We start from the raw sequence: 17,335 nt of genomic DNA on the forward strand, positions 1-17,335 counted from the left end.
GTAGAACACGAGACTCTTAATCTCAGGGTTGTGGGTTTGAGCCCCACGTTGGACAAAAAGATTCCTGCAATTCAAGGGGTTGGACTAGATGACCCTTGTGGTCCCTTCCAACTCTACCATTCTTTGAAACCCTCACTGGGGAAAGCAGAAATGATCGTGCAAATGAGTAAATACACCCACACCCACAAGCTTGATTCACACACCTGGCCTAAGCAGAGGTGGTTAACCTTTGGCCCGCCATGTGCTGCATTGGACTCCATGTCCCATCATCCCTGACCATCTACCATGCTGGCTGGAGCTGATGGGATTTGGAGTCCAACAACATTAGGAGATCCGTAGACTAGCCACCTGTCTGGGCTAGAGAATCTGCGGACCCTTGCCACAGAATAAGGCCCATGCCAAAGGAAGCTGCAGTCATAACTTACTTTTGCAAGGTTGTCAGCATTCCTTATGGTCTCCACCATCTCTTTGCCCGACGGATGCACCTTCGCCACGTGGCCCCACATCCTCTCCCAGGTCTTCCCATCAATAGGGAAGCCACTTTTGTTGACGAGGAAAGCCACCCCCCCGTCTTTGTCTTCCTCTTCCGAGCCCCCGCTGTTGGCAAGGCCAACCGTCCGGGCGTGCGAGCTCCTCGAACGGCCCCCTTTGTCTCCTTTAGGGTGGCGGGAAGCATTGGAGCTGGACCCCGTCATCGCTGAGCCTTCAAAGGGACGAGAGGCACCTCTCCGGGGCAAAGCGGGAAGAGACGGACAGCTCAGTGTCCCAACCAGGTAGCACTCCCCATCCCCTCTTCCCCCACCCCCAAGGAATCAGGTTGGCATGAAGTTGCTTGCTAACAGCAGCCAAGCAGATCACCAGCGGGTCTCTCCTCTTGCAGGCAGAATCTATTCGAAAATAACAACAGAAGGTGCAAGACAGCACATGTTAGCGTCATGGTCAGACAAAACAGCCCGTTTCCCACTAGGAGAACTACCGAGCAAGATGCATCAGGCAGAGGCTCTCGTTGTTCTCAGCCAGAAATGGGAAACAATGGAACAGCAGTAATCAAAGCAGACACTTATCGGATACACCTATGAAACAAAAGAGGAGGACCCTCAGATCCTTCTCTTCCTCAGCACCCCGCTCAGGTTCTCTCTCACCGGAGCGCGGCAGAAGGCAAGAGGGATCCTGATCTCCCTCTAAGGACGCGCATCTACACATTTATACGCACACCCTGGAATAACCCTCTGGGAACTGCCACACAAAAGGAAGGGGGAGCCTGCTGCTGCAGAGCTTGGATCCCTCTCTTCCCGCATAACATTGTCCCGGGTGATCATAAATCTGTCACCCCCACAGCGAGGCTGGATTCCGCCAGATCTCCCTGCTTGTTGTGTCTGGCTACCCGGCTCCGCGCCTGCATGGAGCCTGACTTGGGGGCGGGGGGCGGGGAGGGGGGCGCACCACTAAGGCCGTCGGAACGAGGATCCGACCGAGCATCTCGGCGAGCCCCGCCGCCGTTCAGCAGTAGCAGCGGCGCGCTTCCTTCTCCCGGGGCTTGCATGCGGCAAACAGCCTCGGATGATGCAGGTAGGAAGGCTGGGTGCATGCACGCATGCAGGCGAGCTGGCACCGGTCTCGGGATCCCGACGTGCGGGGAGGAAGGCGGACCTGTCTGCTGTGATTACTGCAAGCCCTTTTTTAAAAAAGCAAGCGGTGCCTCCCTCTCTCGGCCGCCGGGCGACCGCACCCATCCTCGGGCTCCCCTTCCCGCAAAACCCGGCCCGCCTCACCTGCTCCCGCAGCGATTCATTGCACCGGAGCCTCTCCCGGCGGCTGCGGCTGATGCTGCCTCTGCAGCTGCCTCGGCCGCCCCGGCCTCAGCCCATGTTCCATGATCAAGTGTTGCTCTCTGACATGGAACCATGTTACCCGGCAGCCGCCGACGTTCCGAGCGCCCCCATTGGGCGCCGCAACAAAGAAGGGCGGGCCTCGCGGACCCGGGCAGCGGCGCGAGGAAGGCTGGCCGGGCTCCGATTGGCTGCCGCGTTCGGCGCCGAGCTAGGCCAGCCCGGGAAATCTGATCGCTCGTGCTGCGAGTCAGGCCTTGGTGTCATTTTTATAAAAAAATTAATATTAAGCGGGGTTCTCCCAGCAGCGCCCCATTCAAAGTGGGTGTAAGGGTCTATAAAATGAGGTGATTTCAATCTGCTTTAGTATTGTAACTTAAAAAAAAAAAATATTTTTTTTTAGTGCTTTCAGGAATGGTTGTGAATTTCCATTTTTATCTTTTGTAAACCGCTTTGGTGCTTCGTTTTTGTTTTTCAAACAAGCAGTGTATAAATTTGATGAAATGAATCCATTCGCTGCTGCGTATTCATAGCGATTCGAACAGATCTGAAGGTATCGCTTCCAACCCCACCCCTCCTCTAGGATATTCCACAAGTAAAGCTGAGCGTTATTTATGACTCGCCCGCCTGAGCTCATAGCTGATTTCAGTAGCAGATTCATATACATACTATATATACTAATCACCAGGCAGACGATTAAACATAAACAAGAGTCACTGGCTATTCTTTCCTGGTGCCGTTCATGTTGCTGGTGGTGGTTGCTTATAAATCCCTATGCAGCTTAAGACAAAGCGGCTTGAAGGACTGTCTCTTCTTATTGCGGGGAAGGGCCCTCGCTCCTTGGAGGAGCATCTGCTATGCCTGCAGGAGGCCCCTAGTCAGTGGCGTAGCGTGGGTTGTCAGCACCCGGGGCAAGGCAAGTTATTTGCGCCCCCTAACCCGCGGATTTGCGCCCCCTAACGCTAACCCCCAGATGTTGTGCCCGGTGCGGCCAGCCCCCCCTGCACCCCCCACACTACGCCATTGCCCCTAGTTCATTTTCTGACATCTCTAAGTAGGTTCTAGGAGAGACCCTGGAGAGCTGCTACCAGTCAGTGTAGACAATACTGAACCAGATGGATGGACCAATGGTCAGATTCCACAGAAGGCAGCTTCTTGTGGTCCTATGCTTCCTACGGGAATCTGTCTATCCTTTAACATCAGCTGTTACACTCCCTTGTGTGTGCCATTGCTTAGGCGAGACTGGTGGCAATGCATGATGGGGCTTTTTCTGTGGTGGCCTCTTGTCTGTGGAACTGCCTGCCCCAAGATGTTAAGCTACCTTCCTCTTTACCTGGGTTTCTCTGGCAATTGGAAGTGTTACTTTTTAAACAAGCCATTTTGGCCACCTTAATGCAGAGGCGGCCAGATGTTGTTGAGACTCCAATTCCCATCTGCTACGGTCACCAGGGCCAATAGTCAGGGATTATGGGAATTGTAGTTCAGCAACATTGGGCAAGCACTAGGTTGGCTCCCTCTGCCTTACTGCATTGATTGTGAGCATTGCTCTTTGTGCTCCTAGTTGGTGTTTTTTCTCTTTCTTTCTTTTACTGCTGTTTATAGTTTTTATCATTTGTGTTTTAATAGCTTGGTCAGTTTGGTCTTTCTGTTTGCTTTTATATTTTGTGCCACGTTGAGCAACTCCTGTGGAGTTGGAAAGCAGAGTAGATTTAAATATATATATATTAATGGGTAAAAATTATGTATGGAAAGAACAAAAGATAACCCAGGTTCTGCAGAATGAAAGCTCAACTTTTAACCTGACATTGCAAGAGTGTACTTTGATCAATAGGACCATAAAGAAATATAACAAATAGCATATATGTAGTCTCTTGCATGCTACATCTCCCAGGTCTGAGTTCTGGAAGTTTTCATTTTATACATTAAGAACTGATTTCTAAATATGCCAAACTCAAAGGGTTCGTCCACACTTCTGCTTGTCCTGTGCCTAAAAACCTGACTGATGTTTGCTCCAATACAGCAGTAAAGATTGAGCTTCTCTGGGAGCCAAGCAGAAGTCTGGATGAACCCAAAGTCTTTTCCTCCCTCTCACTGAATCCCCCAACCCCAATCCCATTTCATACATGTGAGATCTACTGTATTTTAGAGTCTTAGGGTAAAAAAGAAAGTGGTTGTTCTGTCTTCCGACTATAAACTTAAAATGTAATTGCTAAGATGTAAAATGCCTCCAAAGTAGCCCAGTTGGATTTCTTTTCCTTTCACCCTGATGGGCAGTGGCATAATCTGGGGTTTAGGAAAGTCCCATTATAGAGATCAGCAGATTTGATCCGTTAGACCTCAGATTCCCTTTTCATCTACCCCAGATGACAGATGGGGAGGAGGGAGGTGAAAAATGAACATATATGCTAAACTCGATGAGCATGTCAAGAATGAAAGCTATTTGAATGCTAACGTTTCTTTTTTTCTATACACCACACAATGGACTTACTCAGGACTGAACAAGATTCGTCCTTGGCCAGGGCACCATCTGCATTCCAGGGGATTTGGGTGTGGGGAAGTAATCTTACAAACGTTCTGATATGTGCCCATTTCTATGGGCAGAGCTGGCCTGACCATTAGTCAGAGTGAAGCATCTGCCTCAGGCAGCTCATTTTAGGTGTCATTAAAGGGCAGCAAAGGGTAAATCGTGTAAATTATTATAGTGGCATTGTTACCACCAGAAAGGGAGAAAAGTCCTTGTGAGACTTCCTGCCTCAGGTGCCAAAATCACCTGGGTAGTGTTTGGTACCTTTCCCCTTGACAGAGGACGGGGTGTGCCATTACGGTTCTTCCTCAGGCAGCAAAATGTCTTGTGCCAGCCCTGTGTCCAGGGGTGGCTGGTGGCTCCCTCTGGGACTGGTGGCATCAGGGGTGGATTTAGCAGAACGGGACTGGTGCGCCCCATTGGACACTGAGCCAAGAGGGCACTGCAGGGGGCATCACAACAAGGACAGACAATGGAAGGCTAGAGGCCAGGGGGCACTGAATTTTGGCATCACACAGGGAGCTGCTGAAATTTGAAAGCCCAAATTCCACCACATAAGTCAGAGCCAATGACAGGTGGACCCGACAGATCTAGCAGGCTCTTCTTATGCCCTTATGACTGGCATCTAATATTCCTAGGGAGCTTGGCCCATCCAGGAACCTCATGTGTTTGCCAGGACGGATATTGCACCTCCCTGTTCTCTTGGAAGCTTGAAGAGGACCACTGGGTATCTGAGCATGCATGGTTAGATCAAATAAACTATGCCGGGTTACATGATTGGTTAGGTCCCAGCCTCTGAGCAAGATCTTCGCGGCACAAGCCCTGAAACTGTATTTCTGGAGATGGAACTGACAAGTGTGGGTTGCGGTGGCATTTGTTTGTTTGCAGATCTGCATAATGAAAAGTTTTAGTGCTACCGACTGTGTTCAGGTAACCCCAGAGCCCTAGCATTGTTGACTTGAAAAGGCAAGCTGCCTCTTTTGCTTCCAGTGGCGCAGTCAGGACAGGACTGTAGGGCAGAAACGGCAGGAGGCCTGGCCACATTTTGTAGTCAGTGAAGTTATGCACATTGAAGAAGGGCTCCTCTCTTCAGTCTAATATTACATAACTGTTACAGCTTGCTCTGTAGGTATGAGCACACTTATTTTATGCTAATGCCACTCTCCGGCACTAAGTAATCCCCAGAGGAGCCAGCTCCCCTCCTGACTGTCTCCTTGGCTCGTGTTTCTCTCTCGGTGGAATTGCTGAACTCCATCATTAGCATGAGCAACCGGAAGACCATGGAGGTATTGTTTGAGGAGCTAAAGTAAACCAGCTGTGTGGGTTTGTGATGCCTGCAGAGTGTTTGGTTCCAGGAGAAAGAAGGGCATTCAGGAAGGGAACTGAAACAAAGATGCTTCTCTTTGCTGTGAATTTGCTGTGTGTTAAGGATTTTCGGCCCTGTTAACTCTTGGCTTCTGGGTGTGCTGACAACAAGCGAAACGGGACTGGTTTCGGACTAGGTTTCCTAGGAAGCTGACTTAATACTGTGTCAGACCACTGACTCCATTGAGCTTAATATTGTCCACACTGACTGGCAGCGGTTCTCCAGGGTTTCAGAGTTTTTTCCAAACCCTACCTGGAGATAGATGGATTCCTGCCTGGATTGAACTTGGGACCTCCTGTACGCAAAGCAGATGCTTTGTAGCTCTTCAGTTTCTCTGCACTGTCTGCCAGCATTCCTATTCCTTGAGCTGAAAGCGACAATGGCAGGTGAAAGATGCTCAGTTCAGCTTTGCTGCTTCTATGGGACATAGGTACATGTGTGGAGGGAGTAAAAGCACATTTATATCAGCAGCCTTCCTACACTGCAAGGACGCTCTCTATGGAGACATGGCTTCCGGCACCAGGCCTGTTGGCAGACCAACTCTGCATTACAAAGATGTCTACTAACATGGCAGGAAGACTGGCAACATTAACCCTGCCATGTGGGAATCCCTTGCAGATGGACCACACTGCCTGGAGACAGGCAGTCAAGTTGTGTATCCAAAGTGGTGACCAGAGGAGAAAAGGCCGCTTGGAGGAGCACAGAGAGAAGAAACACCATGTGCATCTGCAGCAGCACAACTGGACCCTTTCATCTTCCCTAGATGCAACAAAACATGTCTCTCCTGTATCGTTCTCTACAGCCACAGCAGGCACTGAAACATTCGAACAGCTTGACATCACTCCAAAGGCACACACCTCCATTGTCTCCCAAGACAGACAGTTGCCACAGCTCCTTTTTCCTCAGCCTCTGAATCTCCCTCCTTGGCTTGAGTTTTGTTGTTGTTTTTAAACTGTAACATGCATTAATTTTGATTAAATGTCATTGTTTTCAACAACATAGGAAGCATAACACACCAGCCTAATGATAAGATATATACACTCAATAAGTGAAAACTAGGGTAATGAAAACAAAAGGAACTTTTTTATATACAAAAATAAATAAATACTAACATTTTAGTCTTGTTCCAGCAGGTAGGACCCAAGCAAACCAGTTCACATTTCAAGAAGGGAGATCTTTTGACTGAACATTTGAAGATCTTCCTGATAGTACAAGCTGTTCAACAGTAGTGTTAACAGATTGTCTTGCAAGGTGGTGGACTCTTCATCATTACTGAGGCTCTTAAGCAGAGGCTGCATGGCCAAACTATCAGTGATTTCCTCTATTGACTAGATGACCTTGGCTGTCTCCCCCAATTCTACTATTCTAGCATTAATCAGCTCATTTTCTTTGTCCCATAAGACAGACAGAATTCCTCCAACCGGAAAAAGTCTTTTCACTGAGGGAAGCACTTCTCACATCAGAGGAAGGGAACATTTAGATCCAACCTAGAGTTACGAACTCTGTGGCAGCCTCACAACAGACCCTTCTTCTCCAATGGAAGCCCTCTGGTCATGTCGTCATCTGCCCTGCTGGCATTCCCCATGTTGTGTTGCAGCAGGAACTTGGAATCTTCAGCTTGGCTGTTTTCACCTGGAGGAACCCAAAACGGTTGTGGTTAAGCAGCACACCACATGTTTATAATAATAATAATAATAATTTATTATTTGTACCCCGCCCATCTGGCTGGGTTTCCCCAGCCACTCTGGGCGGCTTCCAACAGAGATAAAAAATACTCTATTTTAGGTTCTGGGAGATGGAAAGAGCAGAGTAGCACATATACTTTGCACACTCCCTAGTGGGAGAAACAGTCGAGCCAAATGACGCCACTGCAGTGGTACCTCGGGTTAAGTACTTAATTCGTTCTGGAGGTCCGTTCTTAACCTGAAACTGTTCTTTCTCCCCTCCATAATTTTTATTAAATTTTCCACAATTATAACAAATATTGCAACAAGCATTGCACAACTGAAGGGCAAACCAGAACAAACACAAAAAATACATCAAAGAAAACAACAACAACAAACAAACAATAAAAACAAACTTAATTGTTTTAAAAATCCAACCTTATGAACATGTTAATTGACTTCCTCTAGTCCCTCCCTTCTGAGTTTCCTTGTATCTCAATGTAACAGCTTTCCAATATCATTATTAAACAACAATATTCCAATTATAATCAAATTTATTCACTTTTCTTGCTGTTCTAAATCCCATTTATTTAATTAAATCCTAAGTTAGTCCTCTGCCTATTTGGTACTTTCAAGTAATTTCTAATTTTTTATTTTACAATATTTATTCAAATAGTCCTTAAAATTCCTCCAGTCTTCTTGATATTCCTCTTCTCTCTGGTTGCGGATTCTTCCAGTCAGGTCAGCTAGCTCCAAAAAATACATCATCCATGATGGAACCTGAAACTGTTCTTAACCTGAAGCACCACTTTTAGCTAATGGGGCCTCCCGCTGCTGCTACGCCGCCACTGTGCGATTTCTGTTCTCATCCTGAAGCAAAGTTCTTAACCCGAGATAATATTTTTGAGTTAGCGGAGTCTGTAACCTGAAGCGTCTGTAACCTGAAGCATATGTAACCCAAGGTACCACTGTATTCACATCGCACTTCACTCTGTAGCTGCGTTTTTGTGAGAGATGACGGTATTACCACCACAGTTATGTGGTTCCAGGAGAAACAACTTCCTTCTAACATGTGCCCCTGAGGCTGTTTTCCCAACGCTCCGGCGTGATTTTGTGGTTTCTTCTTCAGTCAGATTTTCCCTGCAGCTTGATTTCCAAGTGCAAGAAAAAACTGCTGTGAAAGTGGTGGCTGGGTGATTTATCATAAGCCCCCTGACTGGCCAGCGCCTGTGATGTCACTGATGCCAAAAGACCCTTTCCCAAGCCCACACAATTCTTGGAATTTTCAAAGGGTTTAGGATATAAAATACGTTTTAATAAGCTCTTCACGGGGCGAACAGTTTCTCTCTGTACAGCTCATGCAGCCCCCAACCTTTAAACACAAGATAGGAGAACTTGCTGGAGTTCCTTGCTAAAGGAGCAATCCTATACACAAGAAGCTGGTGTAAACTGAGCCAGTGTAAAGTTATACCAAATCCAGACCCAGTTCAGCAGTTGGGGCTTCTGCTGCTGCTCTGCCTAAGCCTGGCAGAGGGGAATAAAGCTTTTTAAATAGTGCTCTGTGCTGGGTTGCCAGGTCACATGGCCAAGCTGCACACGCTTCAGATCCAGCCCAAGTCCTGCTTCTCTGGTCCCACCCATGCCATGCCCCCATAATCTCCCTTTGGGGGGACTTACACTGGCTGAACCAGGAAGCAGCCAGCTGAACTGTAAGGGGCAGACTTTGGTATTTCAAATTTCAGCAGTGCCCTGTGCCAAAATTCAGCACCGTCCTCCCACTTCTTGCCTTCCATTCTGCTCAGTTGTCATAGTTGTAACGCCCTGTGTCGTCCCCTAGGCTCAGCACCCAGTACAGAAGAATTGGTCACACTGCTCTAAATCTGCCTCTGGAGCTGAGGATCTACATCCTCAACAGCTCGTTCCAATGGTTCTTGCCATAGATTGCCCCCTAAGTGAATAACATTTTTTTGAAAGCCTCCTTTGCTGGATTTGCCCTTTGTACACATTCCTTGCACTGACAGAACATTAGCACTCCTTTGAATATAACCCTGAGCATTTCCAAAAGATTTGTAGAAGCGAAGCGGAGGCAGCGATCCCCTCGGTAGCAGGAGAATGCTTTCATGGGATGAAGTGAGCCACATATTCTGCTTCTAGTCTGCAGAGGTGAAATTTCATCTCCTCCCACTTGCTCTTCGCCATTGATGCTCTGCTCTGGCAATTCCTCATTAACAAGGAGGTTTGCTGAAGGAGTGAAAGCGTCAAAGCAGCAGCAGAGCATTTCATTAGCGACTTTCATCTGAGGATCTCATAGCACTTCACAAACACCCATTGCCCATCACCCCACTTATTAGTGTGGATGCAATGGGTGAGTCAGAGATGTGTAAAGCCCCATGGAATATCATTACATTTGATGAAACTCTTCATGGAAGTAAAAAGTGTGGGCAGATCACTTCACCATCCATGTAAGTACTTTGGTTTCAATTGCTAGCCTTTTACTGTACGCATATATATCTAGTTTAGTAAACACTTGCTCTGTTTGGGATGCTCTTTTCCATCTGTAAAATGGGTATAACTATGACCTACTTCTCAGGGCTTTTTGTAAATAGATGATAAAGACTGGAAATAACTTTTCCTATTATGAAATACTGGGCTTTCACCTTTGATATGGCTTCAGTCTGAGGGAGGTTTCTTTGGGGGAGCATATTCATATGGGGTGGAGCAGCAGGCTGGGTGCTGAGTGCAAAGGGGTTTCTCTGTACAGTAGCACCTGATCTAGATCTAATCTGTATGTAGAAAGGTCTTTCCCTCTGCAAATAGCCTTGTCTCAATTAATAGCACAAGTCATCCTAAAGAAATGCTGCCACCTACTGAATAAACTGCCAACATCATTCTGCCTCAGTTTGATTTACTGAAGGAAAGTTGCAACATACAGACCCAGACCAAACACTACAAAAAGTCAAGGTTAGTATGCTCCTTGTGGCATCCTAGGCACCTCTTCATTTGCACTCCCCCAAGTTTTGCTGTAGCTTGGTCCAGTCTATATCATTTTCTAGTTTCCACACACACACACACACACACCACAGCCTAATAACCACGAGGATCAGAAAGCTTAGAATCAGCAAAACAGATTTGTCACCTATAAGGTCAGGAACTGATGTGATATCCAGCAGGCGGACACTGGTGCCTCCCATCAGAGGTGATGGATGCCTCAGTGAAGTCCTGAATGGATAAACCCTCTGTACCATACATATATGTGATTTCATGTTTCTATAATAAATTATTATTATTATTTCTACCCCGCCCATCTGGATGGGTTTCTCCAGCCGCTCTGGGCTGCTCCCAACAGAATATTAAAAACATGACAAAACATCAAACATTAAAAACTTCCCTAAACAGATGTCTTCTAAAAGTCAAGTAGTTGTTTATTTCCTTGACATCTGATGGGAGGGCCTTCCACAGGGCGGGCACCACTACCAAGAAGACCCTCTGCCTGGTTCTAGCCTTTCCAACAAACTACACACCGTGTCCCCCACCAGAGGTAACACCCCTCTCCTAACACCCCATAAGCCCTCCACCTAGACCATCTAGGAAAAGGAAAACCCTGGTCCTAAACCTCTGCTGCCTTGCAGGATACCTTTGGAAGACGAAAAGGCTAAGGAGTAAACCATACACAAATCCAGAGTGGAGTCCCTAAGACTGTTGGATGGCAACATATACGAAGCAACTCTGGCAACTCCTGCAGCTAAGCTGGCACCAAATGTATTGCTCTGTTTTCCTTTGGACCACATCAGCGAGGCCAAGAAGCTTCTTGTCTGGGCAGCCCAGGACCTCCAAAGACACTGTCCAGGCTTGTGCCCCAGGGAGGTCACTTTCCTGCTGCTAGTTTGGCTGCACCCCGGAGGCACACTCCATTGTCTATCGAGACAGGAAGATGCCAGCAACCCTTTCCGAAATTGTTTTCCCAAATGCTTAACTACACTTCTTCTTCTTTTTCTAGGATTCATTTGTATAATTAAGACAACATATGGATAATGGCTTAATAGGTTCTCAAAGAAGAATCCAGATTTCCAGGTTATGTCATGTTGCACTTTGAGTGCATAATTCAAGATGCATGACCCATTAGCAATCCCAGATAAGAGTTTTGAAAAAGGGAATTGAAATCAGCAGGAGAGGAAAGATTGGGGGGGGCACAGTAGTTGTACACATCTTGACAGTCGTTGCATATCTAAATCGGGCACCCTACATTCTAAGGATTTTGTTGCTAATTTGGTTTAGCAATCCTTCCCAGGATTTTTGAAGCATTTTCTTAGTGCTGAATAGTCTAATCCGATGTATGTCCCACTGAGTTCAATGGGATTTACTCCTGGGTAAGTGTGCACAGGACTATGACATACAGCAATTTTTATTTTTTTTACATTCACCTATAGGGCGCAGGTGGCGCTGTGGGTTAAACCACAGAGCCTAGGACTTGCCGATCAGAAGGTCGGCGGTTCAAATCCCCATGACAGGGTGAGCTCCTATTGCTCGGTCCCTCCTCCTGCCAACCTAGCATTTCAAAAGCACGTCAAAGTGCAAGTAGATAAATAGGTACCACTCCGGTGGAAAGGTAAACAGTGTTTCCGTGCGCTGCTCTGGTTCGCCAGAAGTGGCTTAGTCATGCTGGCCACATGACCCGGAAGCTGTACGCTGGCTCCCTCGGCCAATAAAACAAGATGAGCGCCGCAACCCCAGTCGGTCATGACTGGACCTAATAGTCAGGGGTCCCTTTACCTTTACCTATAGTCCACAAAGAGTCAAGTGTGTGAGAAGTTTGAAGTGGCTACGAGAAATGGTCAGGAATCAGGGTGCCCAACCAATGGTCCCCTTTTCCATTGAGGGGACAACCTCCAGAATCCAGAATGCAGCAGCTAGACTTGTGACTGGGAGCGGCCGTCGAGACCACATAACACCGGTCTTGAAAGACCTACATTGGCTCCCAGTATGTTTCTGAGCACCATTCAAAGTGTTGGTGCTGACCTTTAAAGCCCTAAACGGCCTCAGTCCAGTATACCTGAAGGAGCGTCTCCACCCCTGTTGTTCTGCCCAGACACTAAGGTCCAGCGCCGAGAGCCTTCTGGCAGTTCCCTCACTGCGAGAAGCCAAGTTACAGGGAACCAGGCAGAGGGCCTTCTCGGCAGTGGCACCCGCCCTGTGGAACGCCCTCCCACCAGATGTCAAAGAGAAGAACAACTACCAGACTTTTAGAAGACATCTGAAGGCATCTTTAGGGAAGCTTTTAATGTTTAACAGACTACTGTATTTTAATACTTTGTTGGAAGCCGCCCAGAGTGGCTGGGGAGGCCCAACCAGATGGGTGGGGTATAAATTTATTATTAGTATTATTATTAGTATTATTATATAACATTAATCAAAGGCCTTCCACTCAGTGCTTAACTGTGTAGCATGCTGAGTTTGCTAATATCACAAGGCCTTATACACGCTATATGCCAATCCTTTATCCTTTTATAGGATACGTCCTCATTTCATTATATGTTTTGTGGTTTTACAAGGAGTTGCCAGCCTTGTTCAGCAGCTCAGACCATGTCATGCTGTCTGCACTTGGGCTGCCTTCCAGCTGGGAGAGTGTTTAGAAGCCAGCTAGTAATTTAATTCACTTACCGCTACGGCAGTCACATATCTTGGGTCTCCAGTCCATTGATTGCTATTGGAGGCATGGAACCAATGCTCAAAGCTAACAGCAGAGGTCTCCCTCAGCTGAAACTTTAGCAATAGACAGTGATCTCCATGCAAACTCAGCCTTCACGAAAAAGAAAAAAAAAATGGCCAGCTTTTTACTAGAAAAGGGCATTTTAAAAAAACTTTCAGGGATGGAGAAGGAAGGCAAGAAAAGATGAAGAAGAAACCCTACTGGATTGGGACCATTAGTATAAGTAGTAATACACACACCCCAATATAGGCAAGTACAAAAATGGATTACAGTATTAATACAATCAAAAAGACAATGATTTTCCCACCTCACTCTTCATTTGCTAGCTTGAAACCACCTCCATTATGAAGGTTATGAATCCAGACTTTAAATGAAAGCCTTGCTAGGATCAGCAACCCTGAAATGACATTGTAATACTTTGGGTCTTACAACTCTGTAGAAACAGTTACAACACTTTTTTGAGGTGTCAGGAGGGAGTGGGAAAGCCTATTGGTAGAATGAGCTATATTTACTTTCAGCCATACAAGATAGTAGGGACCATTTGGTTCTAAGCAAGGAAGTAGAGGGTGCTGTAACACTACTGGGGCAAAGGTAAAAATCTTTCCACCCTAGAATCTGCCCGCAATGTTCGGTGTCAGAAATCAGTTACATCTTCAAGGAGGTCCATGTCCTTCAAAGTCTGACCTGCTTATTATTTAATCTTAGGAGCTATTTCTAGCACAGGATTAGGAAATAAGATCATGTGAGAAGACGGTACATCATACTAGCATATAGGAAACAAACCAGGTCGTTGTGTACCTAGAACGTAGCAGTAAGACCTTGCTGAATGATATGCTTAGCTGCAAAAAGAAATTGCACAAGAATGATGACTGTTTATACACAGGGAGAGCTATCAGATGAGGGGAGGAGGTAGATATGCCTAGCAGCCAACAATATTTTAAAAAATCAGTGGGTGTTCTCTAATTGTTGCAGAATTGTGCCAAACAGTGCCTGGTAGTTATAACAGCAGCAGTAGCCGGATGGCTGCTCACAAATTCTCTGCACTTGCAACTGAGTAATTAGTGTAGCACCTATTCACTAGATTTTGTTTATAGTCTCTCATGCTGCCATACCTGTGCCCACTCAAAACACTGAGAACTGTTAAGCAAGGGAAAAAATCACTTCCACTCTGAAATATTAATGACATGTACAGTTAGCTAGAATATGCAAGGCTTTTTTTTTTTTTAAAAAAGTGACTACAGTGGTACCTCGGGTTACATACGCTTCAGGTTACAGACTCCACTAACCCAGAAATAGTACCTTGGGTTAATAATAATAATAATTTTTATAAATAATTTTTATTTATAACCCGCCCTCCCCAGCCAAGGCCGGGCTCAGGGTGGCTAACAAGCAATAATAAAAACAAATTGAACAAATACAACTTAAAAAACAAGATTAAAATACAACATTAAAATATTGAAACATTAAAATATTAAAATGCAGCCTCATTAAGAACTTTGCTTCAGGATGAGAACAGAAATTGTGCTCCGGTGGCGTGGCAGCAGCGGGAGGCCCCATTAGCTAAAGTGGAGCTTCAGGTTAAGAACAGTTTCAGGTTAAGAATGGACCTCCGGAACGCATTACGTACTTAACCCGAGGTACCACTGTATTAAAAAAAAAAACCACTGTCAACTACACTGGTAAAGTTCATGGTTCACGTCTGGATGAATCCTTCCTAATAATGACTCAGAATCAAGTTATAGATCAGTTTAGGCCCGGCAGTGGTATCCAAGCTTTGATTTTTTTAGGATTTTATCCCAGGCAATAAACTGCCACAGGGGCCAAATTGGGCCCCCGAAACAGACTTTGGACATGCCTGGAGGGAGTTAATTCTGCTGTCAGAATTCTAACCAACTTGAAGCAGTTGCCATGATCAGACAGCTAAATAGGTCAGTATCCCCAAAGGTCAGGAACACGAGGAGGGTGAACAGCGAGTGACAGCAGGAATAAAGGGAGCCCTGAAGCAAATTAAACCAAGACATAGAAGTGTCTTTGTACTAAGTGTATATCAAGTTTTCTACTCAAACAGCTGTTTAGCCTCAGGGCCAGCTGAAACCCTAGTTGCGAGGTCAACATGACACAGCATAGAATATCAAGATCATTCCCTGGCTTCCTTGATCTCCTGAAGTAGTAGCGAGGCATAAATGTTTTGTCTACATACCTACAGGACCTGATGTTTGTATCTAGCAATGTCAGTGCTTAACTTACAGATATGTTTCATCTGTTTATATTTACCAAGGGGTGCGGTGGGGAGACAATGTTCATATTCCAAGTACAGAATAAAAAAATACTTGGTGTTAATGACCACACTTTTATGAGGACACAGTCCAAAATGCAAGCATAGCTACTTCGTGGTGTTAAAAGAATACCGAGCCACAAACCACCATTTTCTATTTATTATTATTTATTGAATTGCTACCCCACACTTCCTCCCAATGGACCCCGGGACAGCAAGCACATCAGCATTTCTCCATAGCCTTCACCAACCCAGATGCCTTGAACTACAATTCTCATCCACCTCAGCCAGCACGGCCTTGCCAGCTAGAGCTGATGGAAGCTGTATTTTTCTATTTTGTTTATTCATTTGGAGGGCCCCAGATCAGTGAAGGCTGTCTGGACATATTGTCTTTTAACTGTTTGTTGCATATTACCACATCAAAAATGTACACACAATGTAGTAGAGAGGCTTGCTCTGAAGCTGGATTTGCTTGGGAGGAAAATAAGGTTATGGAAACGACGAGAACTGGCAGAGAGCACTAGGGTCAACATCAGGTTCTTTGAGGATACACAACATGAGGGACTTGAACCAACATCTGATACAATGATTGCCATAGTAGATTTCAAGATTATAAATACATTGTGTTAAAGCTGTTCAAATTTATACAGTAATTCCGGGAAATTCCAGAACATTCCTCCTTTGCCTGTCAGAGTCCAGCTCCACCTTCCATGCGTGGTGTAAAGGGTTCCCCCAACTCTCCAAAGCAGATTGCGGGGAGCACAGTGGCTATGGGGTGAAGGGTTAAAAATATATCCTGCCCCCCTTTCACCCACAGCAGTGCCCAATAAGCAGAGCTCCACTCCAGCCCCAATGTAGATGAAATTAGAAAAAAAATAACATGACAAAAATCCACCCACTTATACCTCAATGGATCACTCAGACACTGCACATTTGAGAAAGCTCAAACCTGAGAAAGTATGGATTCCACATAAGATAGTGAAAGCAAAATGAGTTCCTAAGAGGCCGTAATGGAGACCCTCAGTAAGAAGATTTTGGACCCACTATTTATTGAAAGGGCTTCTGGCATGTTTTAGAGATACCGAGTTTAACTATCCAACAGATACAGGGCCGGCCCAATACATGTTGGCATCTGAGGTGAACCTCAAAATGGTGCACCCCTCCCTGCCAGGGAAGAAGGGGTAAGTGAAGAGCTATACCCAGGAACATGGAGGGAATAAAGATCAACATAGGGATCTGCTGCCCCTGTGGATTCTGCCGCCTGAGGCATTTGCCTCACCCTGTCTCATGGGTGGGCCATCCCTGAACCAATAGCACAACCAAGAATCCTGTCAAGTAATCAAAGCAGAGGGGCCAGGTTTCCAAGAACCCTGAATCTCTAGCCATGTGAGCCATTGTTTTTCTCAAACAGAAGCAACCCAAGCTAGATAACAAAGTGGTTTTGAAATAGAGGGGAGCATCAAAATTAGTTTGAGATACATTCTGGAGGTAAAAAGAAAAATCCCACTGGCTAGTACAACCAGCTAAGCAGTTCTTTGAAACCCAGCAAGAGAACTTAAAACGCCAGTTTTTCTAAGCTCAGAGATCTGCCTATAGATTCCCTTGTGAACTGAAATGATGCAAAATTCCACACTGTTCGGTATACATACAAGTAACATGTCGCCAGCTCCCCATTGACCAACAATTATTTAGATAGCAAATAAATTTGCCTATTTAAACTATGCAGCACACTTACCCCTTTTTATTTTTTATTTAATCCAGAACATAATTTGCCAATGTATACCTGAAGTCCCAGGGAAGAACTTGCACAGTCCCAACAGGGAGCCATTGTTGTAGCTGCCATTAAGCACTCATTACAAGGAACACTTGGATTTAAAAATCCCCACAGGCATTCTGCCAGGTCAAACTTATTTGGGAGCTTTTCAGAAGGCAGCTCTGCAATTTGGCAAAAGACATAAAACAGGGGATTC

At 45.9% G+C, this 17,335-nt stretch overlaps 1 protein-coding gene across 2 annotated transcripts in view; it reads right to left on the reverse strand.

Annotated features, from left to right (window-relative positions):
* Nucleotides 1-1,926, reverse strand: part of VASH2 (vasohibin 2) — a 38,215-nt gene extending 36,289 nt beyond the window's left edge. For both annotated transcript variants that reach the window (XM_081854948.1, XM_081854947.1), the window contains exons 1-2: nucleotides 1,773-1,926; nucleotides 426-887 (exon numbers count right to left, since the gene is read on the reverse strand). In XM_081854948.1, the coding sequence (XP_081711074.1) occupies nucleotides 426-695 (270 nt within the window). In that variant the 5' untranslated portion in view covers nucleotides 696-887; nucleotides 1,773-1,926. The remainder of the gene's footprint in view (nucleotides 1-425; nucleotides 888-1,772) is intronic.
* Between the last annotated feature and the right edge of the window lie 15,409 nt (nucleotides 1,927-17,335).

This window comes from Podarcis erhardii (genome assembly GCF_964252035.2).
Source record: "Podarcis erhardii genome assembly, chromosome: 3".
Lineage (NCBI taxonomy): Eukaryota > Metazoa > Chordata > Lepidosauria > Squamata > Lacertidae > Podarcis > Podarcis erhardii.